This window comes from Sciurus carolinensis, chromosome 12 (assembly GCF_902686445.1).
Source record: "Sciurus carolinensis chromosome 12, mSciCar1.2, whole genome shotgun sequence".
NCBI classification, from domain to species: domain Eukaryota; kingdom Metazoa; phylum Chordata; class Mammalia; order Rodentia; family Sciuridae; genus Sciurus; species Sciurus carolinensis.
Genome location: NC_062224.1, coordinates 115,291,191 through 115,306,277, shown reverse-complemented (window position 1 = coordinate 115,306,277; position 15,087 = coordinate 115,291,191). Strand labels below are relative to the sequence as shown.

Genomic DNA, 15,087 nt, shown 5'->3' with positions numbered 1-15,087 from the left:
CTTCCTCCCTTGGCGTCCAGGAGCCGTTCCGTGCTCTTCCAAGTGGCCGCCAAGGATTTTCTGAGGAAGTTAGAAACTGAACTCGGGAATTAGATCAGTTTCAAGCCTGAGGCTTTGATTTAGAGCCATAGCTAGAAACTAACAATGTGTTTTCTAAACTAATGAAATCAAGAAATTGCTGTGAAGATCAAAAACCGCTCCTAGCCTCCCTTCCCTCCTCCCCCTCGCCCCCTCTGGATTGCGGCATCTGCAGCTACGACTATTCACCGTCCACTTGAGCCCCCAAGGGGCTCCCTCTCCAACGTGAGGTTACAAAGCTTTGAAAATTAGAGGCGCACCCCACCCCCACCCAAAGAGCTGTCCCTGACAAGATGCTCCTGGGAAGGGACAGTGTGCTTCACAGCCGCCTCTCCCGGAGTTAGGACGGAACGCTTAACAATGTCGCCTTTGCGATGGGCAGGTGAGAGCTGGCCAAGATTTTAAAAGGGGATTTCACAGGCCAGGTCAGCAGGGGGATGATGGGTGAGCGGTGGTGGATACAATTATGTGACTTTCTGGGCTGTTCTTTTGAAGCCTCTATGCTTAATAAAAAGAAAAAGGATAATCCTCTTTGCCAACCTTTTGTAGCTCAATCTTTATTGTTCCCATCGAAATCCAAAGAAAACAGACAAGATTCATTTTGTCCAGAAAGCATTTGTGCATTTTATATAGGTCTGGGCTTTGAAGCATTTATAGTTAAGTGAGAGAAAAGACAAAGATTTCTCTCTGCCCTGAGAAATCAAAGGAGGAATTTCTGAAGCTCTTTAGTCTAACTCAAAACAGTCCTGGGTGGCATCCCCTCAATACACGCTTCCTCTGTCACTAAACTCAGCACGGAAATTAGCACAGGCCGACAAAATGATGAAAATTAGACCAGACCATCCAGGCAAACTCAGTCTTTTTTGTAAAAACTGAGAACATGGTCACAGGAACCACAGAAGTGCTCTCTTGCTTGTGGGCTCTCAACCACTCACTGAACGCCCATCTCCAAGACTTGGGCCCTGTCAAGGGTGATGTGGCTGGCCAGTTGCAGGTGTGCTTGACCAGAGCACATGTGACACTGAGTGAATATTTACCCATTGATAAGCCAATTGCCAGCCAGGTGGTTTCAATGACCAGATCCTAAATACATCTGGTTATGTCAACCATCTTCATGGCCAAAGTAGGTCATTGGTGGCCACCATGTTGATTTGCTCACAAGAAAGGCATCAAATGCTCTTCAATTGTTTTAGACCAAACACACAGGATGGTCACTGTGGGGAACACTGGTGAGAATCTGGGGGGTTGTTGACATTTTCTGCTGACGGGGAAGTTTCCTGAAACTACTGTGTACTGGGTCTCCACTGTGAGAGAGCTCACCCTAGGGAAATAATTTTGTTGGGTTTTTAACCCTGAGTTCTGAGAACAATGATTTTCCACCTTCATTTTAATGCCAGCTGTGGGTCTGGGAGATCCCCACACATCTGGGCTTACGTGAGGTGGTGGATGGGTTTCCACAGGGGGTGGGCGGGGTGTAGTCTCTCCTGGGATCTGGGGAAGGAAGGTGCCAGGAAGGAGAGATGCCAGGCTCAGCTGGGAGCAGAGAGGGGCAGGGGACGGTGCCAGGCCAGCCTGAAGTTCTAAGCACCCATTAGGAGCCACTCGCCCTCTCAAGATCCTAGAGGCTCTTGTCTGGACAGAGTGTTCTTGTCCCGGTCTCAGAATCCTGGAATGCTCCCCAATGTCCTGGCCCTGCTGCTCGCTCACCACGATGGCAGCTCTGAGCTCAGCAACAGAACTTCGCCTTCCAGAGTTGTCCTGCTGCCACCAAACTCCTCTGAAACACACACACCACACACGCAAGACCACTCACTGGCACACACAAGACGACCCGCTGGTGTGCACCAACACATACCTGCAGACGCCAGCACAGGCGAGCGCAGACCGGCACCACACACCAACGTGCACACCCACCGGGGCTGGTGGGACCCTGCCAGAGCGCCCACCCTGACCTGGACAAAGCCCTGGGCCCGGCTCAGGCTGTGCTGAGGTGGAGCCGCCTGACCTGGCTCCCTCCCCGAAGCTGGCGTCCTGCAGCAAAAGGTCGGAACCTCTGCCCCTCACAGCCTCTCTTTCCTGCTCGTCCCCGTAACACCTCTCTGTCCAGCCCTCCACCATCACTCCCAGCCCAGAAGGCGACAGCAGGTGTAACCGAGACTGTCGTTCATGCTGTATCTTAGAGCAAGCACTACTCGGCAGGACGGGAAACTGCTGAAGACAGGCACGCGTGGCTCACCTGAAGAGGGGCACGGGGTTGGTGCGACCCAGATCCCAATGCCCCTGTCGCTCCATGTTCCTGGCCAGCTGTCCTCCCACCCCACAGTTTGACCGGGGCAGCCACGCCACAGACCCTCACCCTGTGAATGTCCCACGGCAGGGCCTGAGCCCTGGCCTTGCCGCCCTCTTTCCAGTCACTTGGGTGCCCGCAGGAATTACGGTGCCCGCACGCTGGGCTCCGCCGTGCTCTGCGCCCTGTGCCAGGGCCCTGGCCTTCTGAGGGTGGTTTTCTTGCTCCGCCAGGAGTGTGAGGGTGAGCCTGTATTCTCCCTTTTACTCCCCGGGTCCAGCCTAGGAAGATTCGAAATTTGACATGAATAACTTCAAGTTGATCACAGACATTTGTCATCCAGAGACAACTTCTTCCCCTCCTTGAGGATTTAGTAAAAAAGCCAAATCTCCACTCAAGAGTCTGTGTGGCAGGGTGTTCTTCTTTTAGAAAATATAATACCCATGAAACCTTCCAGGCCAGAGGAAGGTACATGCTTACCAAGCAGATTAATTACAGGCGATTGTTGAGAGTCAACACCCCTCAAGGATGATTTAATTTACATTTGTATTTCCACCTGTGCATCGGGTGGAGGTGCCTGTGTGCGTAGGAATGGATTGAATTACAAACTGAGTTCCTCCTCTCTCAAGGAAGGTTCCCAAATAGGCATGCTTATTAAAAGTAAAATGGAAAATATGGGTTTACCGGATTTGGGGGAAATGAGTTCAGAACTATAATAACATGTCAGAGAAAAACAGGTCTTTACTAACAACCCAATATTTCATGCTCGGCAGGAAAATGTGTAGTAAATAAAGATATTCAGCACCAAAATAATTATTTCTTACTTGAAAAACTGAGAAGAAGCTAGAAATAAGGGCTTACTAAGGAGAATTTCATAAAATCTGCTTTGGAACTCAGTCGGTGGACATAGGATGGAGCAGATCAGCAAGAACCTGGCGGAGCAGCGGTGGAGGTGTCCGGGGGTGAGCTGAGTGGGCCGGGAAGTGTGTCTGGAGCCCGGTTTCACTCCGGGCATGTCACCAAGCCTCGAAAAGACCCTTCTACTGCCTCTGCTGCCCTCGCCTCCTGAACCCCCCGCCCGCCTGCTCTGTCCTAGGGTTTTCCACTCACTTCCTCCCCTTGCGCCTGAGAACAAGCTGCTGAGGGGCACAATCCCAACAGGACAGCGACAGCGGGCACTGCCAACACCTCCAGTCTGGCACTCTGGCCACGTCCAGCAGTGCGTGCTTTCCCACCGACTGTCCCACCTGGCTCCTGCGAGCCTGCCACCGACGCACAGCCTGAGGGGCCAGCAGGGGAGCGCTGACCCTGCCCGTGGGTTTTCATGGAGGCCACACCAGGTTTGAATGAGGCGTTGGTGCAGGAGGGGAAGGAAGCCTACGCCCAGCGTCCTGGAGCCTGCACCGGCCAGGCGGGGTGGGCCGGGGAGAGCCGGAGTCCCTGTTCTAAAGACCGGCAATTTCAAGACCGCAGATAATGCATTTTGTAGCTAAAGGGCTGTTTAACCGCTCGTCTTCTCTGGTCATACTGAGGAGAACACTGAGGCACAAAGAGCAGTTACTAGTTGACACTGCAAACTCAGTGACAAAGGAAGAAACGGAAGCCGGCCAGGCCCGCGTTTCTGCTCTGCTGCTTCAGGAAAAGGAGACTCTTTCTGCTCTGCAGGTAGGGAAACTGAGGCACACTGATTATAGCCACGGCATCCACACACCCTTCTGACCAGCATCTCCCTTCCACATGTCCCACGGGAGGTGGACACCAGAGGTGCCATCTTACAGGGGAAGACCAGAGCTCTGGGGGGCCACCAGCCAAGAGGAGGGCTGTGCCAGGCCCTGGCTGGGGTCCCCGTCCTCCCCTCTTCCTAGCCTCCTCCAGAGGGGACACGAACATCTGCAGATGGTCCCCAAGAACTAGAAACTGCCCTCTGCTCAACAGGATTGCTGTCAACAGAAGGTGAAAGTGCTGTGAAACATTCTTTTAATTTAACCTGTTCTTTTAATTGTCAATCCTGGATTTACATAAGAAATTAACAAAAGCTACGTATGTAAAGATTTTCCGGCAGGATTGGCTATCATGACAACATCTGAAATGGCCCTAAATGTCCAATGAGCAGGAAACAGCCAAGAAAACAGGATGCTCCCACGTTGGAAGTCCCCAGAGCACTCACAGCAAGAACGAAGGCCGACCTTAAAATGGCTCACCTCAAATGTTAAGGAAGAAGCGTTTGGAACTTTTCATGAGAAGAACCAAAGACACACCAGTAACAAGACATTGGTGTGGAAGAGACGTGAAAACGGAGAGCCGCCAGGCTGGCCGGCTCTGGATTTAAGATATCATTAGCTGCCTTACATGATTTTGTATTTTTATTAACATATCTCAAATTGGGTTTGTGGCTTGGTGGTAGAGCGCTTGCCTAGCACGAGCGAGGCCGTGGGTCCAATCCTCAGCCCCATATAAAAATAAAATAAACGTATTGTGTCCATTACTACTAAAATTTAAAAAAATAAAAATCTCAAATTCAGAGAGGAAGAAAGTGATAACTGGAGCAGTTATTTCGGTGCCGGATCAAGCTGGGCTCTGCTGAGACATCCTGTAACCCTGTGTCTTATTTCCGTGTTTTGAGGCCATGGGGCGATTGGACAGTGTGACCTAGGCTACCATCTAAAAAAACTCCGTTTCCTCTTGGCATCTTTGATTCATTAAGTAGTTCGTTAGTCCAGGGGTGAGGGCCTGATTGTTTGCAGCTTTTCCCTGGAGTTAAAGTCAAATCAGGAAGATGAGCATCTATTTGTATTTTTGAGATGTTAGTTTAACCACATGGATTTATCATCTTTATAGATCCAAAATAAACAAATAGCAGAATTTCAAGTGGTCCAACAAGAAAACTTCAATGACGACAGGGTTTTACCTCGAACCACCTTGACCTCGCCTTGACTCCCTCTCCACTCAAACTCCCTGTCCACTTCCAGAGTCCAAGTCCTAGATTTTGTTCAGTTTTGTTTTAAAGCCCATAGTTTATTACTCTGTTGTCTAGAGGAAAGGGTCGAAGGAAGCCAATACAACAGGCCCCAAACAAGTCATCAAGGTCAACCTGGTGACGAGGAGACGTGAGATTCACCCAGCAAGCCCTGACTTGGGCTCTGCCCAGGCCCTGTCCTTGGGGCTCCTGGGAGCAAGACGGTCGGCTCTTCCCTGGGGGAGCTCTGAGCTGCTTTCAGGCTGCAGGACGTGTTATGCAGGCAGGGACCAGAGGGAACATTCTGTTTCAACTAACAGGTCAAAGGACTGGTTTAATTTTTTTTTAACCAGATGACTGAAGGCTCATTCCAAATTGATTAACTCTACCATCTCTGTAGTGCTAATAAGAAATAGTTTTGACCTGGCAGAATTAAGAAATATATTTTGAACCATTTCTGAACAATGGTCACCTAGTGGGCCTGCAGGTATGAAGGCTCAGGAGGAAAGGGACTCCTGACGTGTGTCCCGACGCGGGACGGTGGCTCTGGGGCCTGGGCCCTGCTAGGTAAAGGTCACTCTTGGAGGTGAAGAGTACATCCAAGAAAAACCAGATCTGGTTTTTAAAGACCAAAATCAAAACTGCAAAGAGCAGGTGCTGCACAGGGTTCCGTCCCTGAGCCAGCGCCCAGCACTGCTCTGGGGGGCAGTGAGTGGCCGCCAGAGGACGAGCACCCTCGCCAGCAGGGCCCGGGCAGCGGCCTGTCTGGGCACCCAGAGCCGGAGCAGAGCAGCGGCCGGGAGCTTGCGCTGCGTCAGGGCGGAGCTCCTGCCGGTCCTCCCCAGCAGCCGGACCACAGCTCGGTGTTCAGACGTCCACGCTGGGCACCAGGCACCCTGCCCACCACAGCCCCTCAGCCTCCGAGTCGGCTGGCCGCCCCAAGGGGCCACGGGTCCATTCTGTGTCCAATTTTCTCCCCTTCCACTATTTCCTTATGTATTTTCCAGATATGTTTCACTTTGGGGAATCTTTTAAAAATTCAAATTCAAAATTCCATGACCATCCCAGCCTCAAGCCTCCTTCCTACGCCAGATCATGGCGTTCACACAGAATTCAGGGAGGGGAGCTGCATGTCAACAAACGGGGAAGGTGCCCGCCTCGCCTCCGACACAGTCGAGAGTGAACCGAGAACCAGCCACGAGTTTCTGCCTTCTGTTCCTAGGTTTACCAGAGCTCAGTTCAGGATGTAGCAGGCTGACTAACGCAATTCCTTTTCCTGGCTCAAATCCATGCAGCATCTTGCATTCACTTCCCGGCTTCACAACTCTATGAAGAAGGTATCATTACTTTACTTTAAAGGTAAGAAAACTGAGGCTCAGAGAGGCTCAGTAACTTGCTGAAGTTACACAGCCAGAAAGTGCTGTGATTGCCTGACTCTACCAGGTCCAACTGACTTCCTAAGAACCGAGCTGCTCACAACCCCGGGGGCTCCTGTCAGAGTTACATGTTCTACTGGAGACGGGACAAGAACTGCACAGACCTCCGGGTGTGTTCTTGGCCGTGATGGGGCAGGGAGTTGGGGTGCTGAGGCTCCAGGGCCACAGCCGTGTGCTGCACTAGGCAGGCCACCTGCGTCCCTCTGGCCTAGGCCTGGGAGGCCGTCCTAGCAGGTTCTGGACAGACCAGGTCGTCACAGCTAGGATCCCATGAGATGCAAGTGGGAAAGGCCTGGTAAAACGTCCATGTTTGAAAGGGGCTCAGGGGACAGGTCACATCAGAGCAAGGAGCGGGAAGGCCCCACTACTGCTGCCGGCAGCCCTTCCCGTAGGCGGCCTGTGTCCTGGCCTCAGGCTGGGCGCTCTGAAAAGCTTTGGTACGGCAGCCCCATCCAGAAAGAGCTGATCGTCAGTCTCGCAGAGGCAGCGCAAGGGCCTGACATGTGAGGGTCCACTGCCCGCCCCTGCGGGCTGCTCTTTGGAAGTGGGCGGCCTCTGTCCTCTGGGGTTTTGCTTTTGGTTGCTGTCAGCCGCCAGGCCTCCCAACCTCCTCTGTTCCTTCTGACTCCACTTTGGCCTCGTCCTCAGCCCAAGGCCTGACACAAGCTGACCAACAAGGGACCTCCCTCCTGAGCCTCCCCAGCCTGAGCCCAGAGACAAGTCGCTGCCCCCAGCTGTTCACGGCCGGCTCTAGGGATCTCCTTTGTCCCCTGCACACAGGGAGGGGCCGCTGGGGCTCCATATGGTGCCCTTACCCCAGAGCACACTGTGACTCACACCCGTTCTGAGAAATGCTACCATCTCAGAGAAAACCCCACGACTGTGGCCCTCGGAGCCCAGAAGGTGCTAGCTCAGGCCCGGGCCATGCTGGGAGCCACAGACCTGTCCTACTACAGGAAGGACACTGGTCCTGACCCCTTCCGGGGGTCCTGATCCACACGAAGCTCGCCTGTCTGCAAAAGCAGCCCGACGCGGACCCGCATGGGCCCCGTCTTCCCTGCCTGCTCCCTCCAGCGTCTGGGCTGGAGAGCATGGGGAGGCTGAGACAGGAGGGTGGGCCTCCGTGACCCAGGTCCTCACGCAGCCACTTGACAAGCCCACGCTCTCGCGGTCCCCTGCTTCTGCCTCTGGCCGGGGAAGGGGTGTCTTAGTGTGGCCCTGGCCATGGTGCAGACAGCCGCGACAGGACCCTCTGGGCCTGGGAAGTGGCAGACGCTCTGTGGGAGGCTGCAGCTCCTGCAGCTCCTCTTCCCTCCTTCCCTGGCCCTCTGTCCTGGCCAGCCAGGTGCTTCGGGCCAGCGAGAGCCGCTGGCTATGACACTGCCTGACTGGCCAGTGACATGTCCTGTTGGCAGAGTGAGGGTGCCTGCCCAGGGTGACGCGAGGAGACGGTGGCCAGGCCAGTGTGAGGCGGCCTCATTGACGCCGGGCTGGCCTCTGCTCCACACCCCTCCATCCCAGGTGGCCGGCCTCCAAGGCTCTTGGGCCTCCTTCTCCCTCGCCCTCCCTCTCCTGACTCGTTTGGTCACTGGGAAATCCACACTTTGGGCAGCCGAGTTCCGAGCCTCTGGCTCTGGTTTGGCAGTGTGGAGGGCACGGCCTCCCTGCCCTTGACCCTGGGAGCCCAGAGGAGAGCAGACACCAGTCCTCACACCCTCAGGAGCCCGACACTCAGGGTCAGAGGGCTCCCTGCCGACCGTCAGCCGCGCCTTACCTGCGACTGGGCACCGCGCCTGCAGGATGGCCGCGACGGCAAGCGCCACCCGCTTCATGTTGTCCTTCTCCCGGGAGGTGCGAGAGGCTGGACTGAGACGAGGGCGAGAGGAGCAGGGGCTTGGAAGGAGGCCCTGCCGGCTTTGTGCTGCCGCCGCCTCAGGAAGTGGAGGCCGCGCGGCCTGTGCAGAGCACCTGCCAGCAGCACCAGCCGCCCCGCCGCCCTCGCGCAGGCAGGAAGCTCCGAGGCTTGAGGTTCGGGGCGTGTTCACACCAGCCCGACTGAGATGAGCCATAGTTTACGCCTTCTGTTTTCTGAATCTCGTCTCAGGTGTGTCTGATTCCTACCTCGATTGGCGGCCGGGCCTGCCACGTGAGCACGGTCACGGTGCAGACCCTCGACTGTCCCGTGGAGGCTGGTGAAATGGCCGGGCTGGACTCAGACCGGCTAATGTCGAGATGAAACGCTGGCTTTGGTGACAGCTCCACCTGCCACCTGCTTGCCCCTGTGGAGGCTGCAGCCACAGGAGGCACCCGGCGGGACAGAGAGCCTGGCTCAGCCCAACCGCCCAGAGTCACAGCAGCTAGAAGATGGTTCTCGGCCACAGGATTCGTGGCAGTTGTGACCCGCTGATGGAGAAGCCACGCTCAGCGCCCCTCTCCCCTCAGGAAAGCGCACTGGCTCACGCGCCGCCCTCCGGATCAAGCCCTGCTTTGGGGAGGCCGAGGCGCGGGGGGTCTGAGCCCCAGCCCAGCAGAGTCGTTGGTAGCGGCGGGAGGGTGCTGGGCACACAGGCCAGTGACCGTCCACACCGCCACCTTGCCTGGGGAGTGCGGCTGGCTGGGCTGGCACCCAGAACCAGACCCACGCTCTGCAGCGGAGGACAGAGCAGGGCCCGAGTGAGCACCCAGCGGGACAGGCCGCAGCCGTGAGCGCCTCCCCATGAGCACCGCTGCCGGCCCTGCCAGCTTCTCTCATGCTGGCCTCTTGGAAGCCGCCACCTCATTTCTCTTGGAGGGGCCGCATCTCCCCTAAACCTTGGTCCAGTTCTCTGACAGGGGTTTATACCACCACAGGCCCCGGACACGTGCTGTCCCCCACCAGCCAGTCAAAGCACCACATTCTGCAGTCCACAAAGATTGGTTCCGAGACAGGTTTAGCTGCGCACACCTACCATCCCAGAGACTCAGGAGGCTGAGGCAGGAGGATCGTGGTTCAAGGCCAGCCTCAGCAACTTAGTGAGACTCTGTCTCCAAATCAAATGAGCTGGGGACATAGCTTGATGGTGAGGTGCTCTCAGTTAAACCCCCAGTACAGCAAAAAGGAGGGCTGGTTCGGGAGGACCAGGGGAAGCCCTCTTCCAGTTCTTTCTACAGCTTCCCGCAAGGGGCACCTCTTTTCTTAGAGAATGGGAGTTATGGGGACATGCAAGCCTGGGCAGTAGGAGCCAGCACCGAGGCCATGGCCAGGAGCTAGGAGGAGCTCTAGCTCCTGAAGTCCTCAGAATTGGGAGGGAAGCCTCACCCACAGCGAGGCCAGAGGCTGTCTGAGGAGCAACAGCCTCAGGGTCTTCCACAAGGGGGCTCTGCCCCTTCCCACAAGGCCTTGAACCCGAGGTCCCTCCCCAGCTTCTGACGCTCCTGAGTGCCTCTGCTGTGCAGGCCCCTGTCTAGGCAACGGGACAGCGGGCAGCCTGTGGTTCCCTGACTCCTGGGCTCCTGGCCATCAGAGACCATGCACAAGAGGGAGGGCTGGCTTCTGTCCATGGGGTGCCAGAGTCTCCTGGGGCTCCTCTGCTGGGGCAGTGCCACCTGGGGCCTGAGACCCCACGCTGGCCACCATTCTGCAATGGTGACATCCCCTCACCGAGGAGGCCTGTCCACACCCATGCTGGCCAGGGCACCGAGCACCCCTTGGTGCTGCTTCTCTGCTGGGGCGATTTGCTGACGTGCGTGACCCTCCAAGTGCTGCCTAGGCCTTGTCACCCTGTAATCTAGGTCCAGTGTGCAGGTGGAATTTAATGGGGTGGAGAAAGACTGCGCCCCTCCCAACCCGGGGCTTAGACCCTGGGTGAGAGGCCAGGTCTTAGGCCACTGGAAGGCCCAGAGTGAACACAGGGCCTGGCTCGCACTCAGGAGGTGTTCACCCAGGGTCCCTGCACCCACGAGGGGCACAAGCCAACCACCGTCACCGAGAGGGAGGGAGGGCTGAGGAAGGGGCCAGCACGGCCTTGCTGGCCGGCCCACACCTCACCTGCTAAGGTGCTGATCTGGGCTATGCCAGGCTCCCGCCACCTCCCCACAGAGCCACTTCCATGACCCTCCTGTCTGACTGGAGCTGGAGGAAGGGCAGAGCCCAAGGGGTCCCCATTGCTGGGACTGGAGGCTGAGGAAACCACCAGACTGTCCGAGCTGAATCTGGCTAGCCTGCCATGTGGCCCATGGATCATAGTCCATGGAACGTGACTTCAGGCCACCAAGCAGGGCCTCCTATCCCTAAAACAAGCACAGCCTCCCTCACCCTCCAAGCATGCCTTACGGTCATCTTGTACCTACAGTTAGTGGCATGCCGAAGGTGGCTCCTATCAGTTCCAGAGCTGACCGTTAAATTTCCAGAAAACTTCAAGCTGGTTGTTACATCCCTGGCAGCTCGAAACGGGCCATGGGGGAGCCGACCCCATGACCCACTCTACTCCCCCAGCCCTGGCTCTTAGACCCTCGCCAGCACAGCACCGACGGAGAGGCCCTTCCTTCCATCCAGAAAAGCAAACACCCTTGGGAAACAGCAAGAAGGGCCACCAGTTACCTGCACCTCAGTGTGAAGGGCTTAGCATCGCGTCACAGACTGTCCAGGGAGCTGGGGACTGCAGACAGTCTAATCTTACCTTGTTTTGCAAGACGAGAATCAAGACCCAGAAAGGTGAAGGGACAGCTAGGATCATAGAGCGAGCTAGCGTCGGAGGCCAGCCTGCCCTGAGGTGCTCGTCCCGGGAAGGGCAGGCTGTGAGAGCAACGTGCTCATGCCCGCACCCACCCGTTCCCTGCCGGCATCCTTACAGATTCTGGCCCAAGCATGTGGTCCCAGCAGAGCTCGCTGACAGCCCAGGTGGCCGCATGACCGAGACCTGGCCCGTCGGAGGTCTTTGTCCGTAGGGCCCCTGAGATGGTAGGGGGAGAGCACACCGGGGTGGGGATGTTTCGCTGGTTCAGCGTCAAGACCCCTTTGTCCTGGCGACAGCACCCATTTTGCTTTGAAGAGCTCTCGTTCTCGGTTGGTGACAGTCTTGATGGGTTGTCAGGCAGAGCTGACCAGCCGCCTTCTCTCTGGACTTTAAGTCTTGGGTGAAATGAAGCCGGGAAAGGCCCGGATGCGGTCCTCCTGCCCGGGGCCATCGCAGGAGCTGCTCCTGGGTCCTGTGGTCAGACGGACACTGTTCCAGTTAACCTACTTTTGTTTACTCCCCAGAACTGCTTTGTGTTGCTTGCAGCCAAAGAATTCTAGCGTGCACAGGGCTCTTGGTAGCCACTTTAGCTTTCTATTGCCACACAGCAAATGACCACGCACTTAGTGGCTCAAAACAACACAAGCGTCTAACCTCATGGTAACGCAAGTCAGAAGTCCAGGCACGGTGCGCTGGGCTCTCGGTTCAAGACGCTGACCGGGGCTGTGCTTCCTTCCGACCTGAAGCCAAGAGTCTGCTTCCAAGCTCACCGGTCCTTGGAAACATTTTCCTCCTTTCAGCTGTGGGAACGAGGTCCTGCGGCCCTGCTAGCTGTGGGCTGGCACTCTCAGACCCCAGAGGATCCCCGCACTTCCTCGCCACGTGCCCTCGGCAGTTCACAGCATGGACGTTTACTGTCTTCCCACAGCTCGGACTTCCAGCTGGCAACCAGCTGGAGAAAACTCTGCTTGGAAAGAGCTCCGTGGATTGGGTCACCCCCACGGGATTCCGCGCCTTCCCCACCTAACTCAAGGGAGGCACGGGAGGCTAGCTGCATCCACACGTTCTCCTCGCGGCGCAGGAGACCATGTGGGGCACACGCAGCGAGGGGAAGAAATCCTGGAGGCAGCCTAGGAGCCTGACTCCCGCAGAAGGGCTGCTTCGCACTGTACCTGCTCCTCCCCTGGGAGCACGGGCATGGCTGCTGTCCTCTTTCTCTCCAATGGAGGAGGTGCGCCCAGGGATGAAGCCAAGGCAGAGGAGAGCAGAGCGGAGGAGTCAGTCCCGGGCACACTGACACATCCGTGCCGGACCCGGATGGCCCGCCCCGGCTTCCCCATCGTGAGCCAGGAACTTTGGCGGCAGCCATTTGACTCTGCACTTGAAAAGGCCCCACGTAGGGCAGATGTCACCCTGCACAACTGGCCGGGGTCCAGCCTGCTGGGGGGCTCACATCGTGGGGCCTCCCCTTCAAAAGATAACTGTCCTTAAGAAAATTAAGCCGCAGGGCTTTTCAGTGAGATAGTGAGGAGGGAAAGCAAGCTTAACGTCCAAACACACCAGAAAAGCAACAAGCGAAGACGACAGACGGTAAAAAGACATAAAAGGCAAAACAAGACGACAGAAGAGAAGGGACGGGGCGGGATCAGGCAGGCCGCAGAAGGGCTGAGACCGAGGGCCCCAGGCGTCCCCCGAGGAAGCCCTTCCCGCTGCCCGGGGCCTCCGTTCACAGACCCCTCCCGCTTTTGACAGGTCAGTCCATGACCGTGTCCGGCGGCCACCACCGCACAGCTAAGGAAACCCAAATCCGCCAGGTGCAAAGCCGGCAAGGGCTGGAGGCTGGAACCACAAGTCTGGGTCATGGTGGTGGAGCTCCAGCTCTAGAAGAGGCAGCTTCCAATTCCTGCCGTCACCCAGCGCGGCTCATGTTTCTGAGCAAGCTAACAGGCGCCAGGGCCCTTCTCCCGGAGGGCTCCCAGGCCACTGCTCTGCGCTGGTGGAGGAAGGAGGAGTCCTGTGCCGGGACCCAGGTGCTGGGGTGTCAGCCCTCCACATCACCCGGGGTCTGGGACCACACCAGAGGGTCGTCAGGGGTTCTCAGCAGGAGCCTGGTGCAGACCCCAGCCTGAGTCAGACCCCAGAACGAGGAGTGGGCGGCGGTTCCTGGAGAGAGGGGAGGTGCAGAAAGCCCTTCCACAGGGCAGGCCGGGCCCCGGGGAGCTGCTCTGCGTCCCACTTGAGCCCCAGGCCGCTTGGTGTCTGCTGCACAGTGGGGACCAACGGACGGTTCTGCTCCTGGAGTGACTTCAGCTGAGAGGCCGAGAGCGTCGGCTCTGGGCCACCCAAGCAAACTCCAGTTCTTCTACAAAATGGGAGTGCTTTGTCCCCGGTCCCCTAGCAGCCGAGGTCCCTGCTGGACGCCCGACCCTCAGCAGTGATGGCGGGGGTCTTAGCAAGGTCCTTGCCTCTGCTAAGGTCCTCACTCTGTCCCCACAGGGGGTGACCACCCCAGCCTGGGGCCCAGCTTCTCCTTCACTGTGTGCCACCTCGACAAGCCACTTAAGTCACTTTCCTGCTTTGGGCCTTCCTATCTCCACCAAGACGGAGGCCTGACCCAGTTGGCCCCCCAGTGTCCCCACCGCAGGCCTCGAGGCAGTGCTGTCCCCCCCTCAGCCCCACCAGCTGTTACCCACAGAGGGCAGGGCCACGGTGTGTGTCCCAGGGCTGTGCCCCAGGGCTCTGGCTGCTCGTGGCAGGAGCAGGCAGCTGGGTCTCCATGCGGGGCAGTTTCATGCAGGCCACATGTTTGTCATTCCCAAAAGGGGTGACAGAGGGGAGGTGGCTGGGAAGTCCTCACTGACCCCGGCCTGGTCCCCAGGGAGTGGTGGAGAGGCCAGCACAGGCACCTCTTGCCCCAGGAAGGACAGGCCTGCAGGGGCCCACCTCGGGGAGCTGCCCACTGAGGACCCAGGGGTCCCAGCAGGAGCCCTCAACAGGTCCCCGTGGTGGCCAGACTGAGGGGAGGGGCTTGAGGAAACTGGGGCAAAGCCCATGGCCAGAGGGGCAGGTGGGCTGACCCGTAAGGAGGGCGGTGGGGCGGGTATGGCTTTCCACAGGCCCCTCAGGGTTGCAGGCTCCTGCTGAGGCCCTGGGCTCCTCCCAGGCCCAGCCTGTGGGTCTGACCTCCCTCCGCAGGCCTGACGCAGCATCCTTGCCTGCTCAATTCAGCTCTCACAGCCAGGTGGTGTCCCCAGTGCCCACGCCAGCAGGGGACTTCCCACACTAGTCCCTGCTCAGTGGCTGGCTTTCTGCCGTGGAACTGTGGACTCCCGGGCCAACCACTGGGCATCCTGGCCCCTGGGAAACAAGAGTGCGGTGTGTGCCCACCTGGTCCCGGGCTGGCACAGGAGTTGGGGAGGTGCCGTGGCTGAACAGTCTATATACCTCGGTGCCTTGGCAAGCAGAACTTTGTTTTTGAGAAAACTCCATGAGTTACCAAGTGGCATTTGAAGCAGAGGAAAGAAAAGCAGATGGCGTCCACGGCCTTTGAGTTCTTGCCCATTCGTACTCTGTTGCCTTACAGAGAGGCTCAGCGCCTCGGGGCCCCACTGTCTG

The 15,087-nt window shown here is 57.5% G+C and overlaps 1 protein-coding gene across 2 annotated transcripts in view; it reads right to left on the bottom strand.

Annotated features, from left to right (window-relative positions):
* Cd247 (CD247 molecule) overlaps window positions 1-8,796 on the bottom strand; it is a 60,033-nt gene extending 51,237 nt beyond the window's left edge. The window contains exon 1 of one of the 2 annotated variants that reach the window (XM_047520827.1): window positions 8,532-8,796. In XM_047520827.1, coding sequence (XP_047376783.1) covers window positions 8,532-8,589 — 58 coding nt within the window. In that variant the 5' untranslated portion in view covers window positions 8,590-8,796. The remainder of the gene's footprint in view (window positions 1-8,531) is intronic. The other variant, XM_047520828.1, reaches the window with a different exon arrangement.
* Window positions 8,797-15,087: the final 6,291 nt, after the last annotated feature.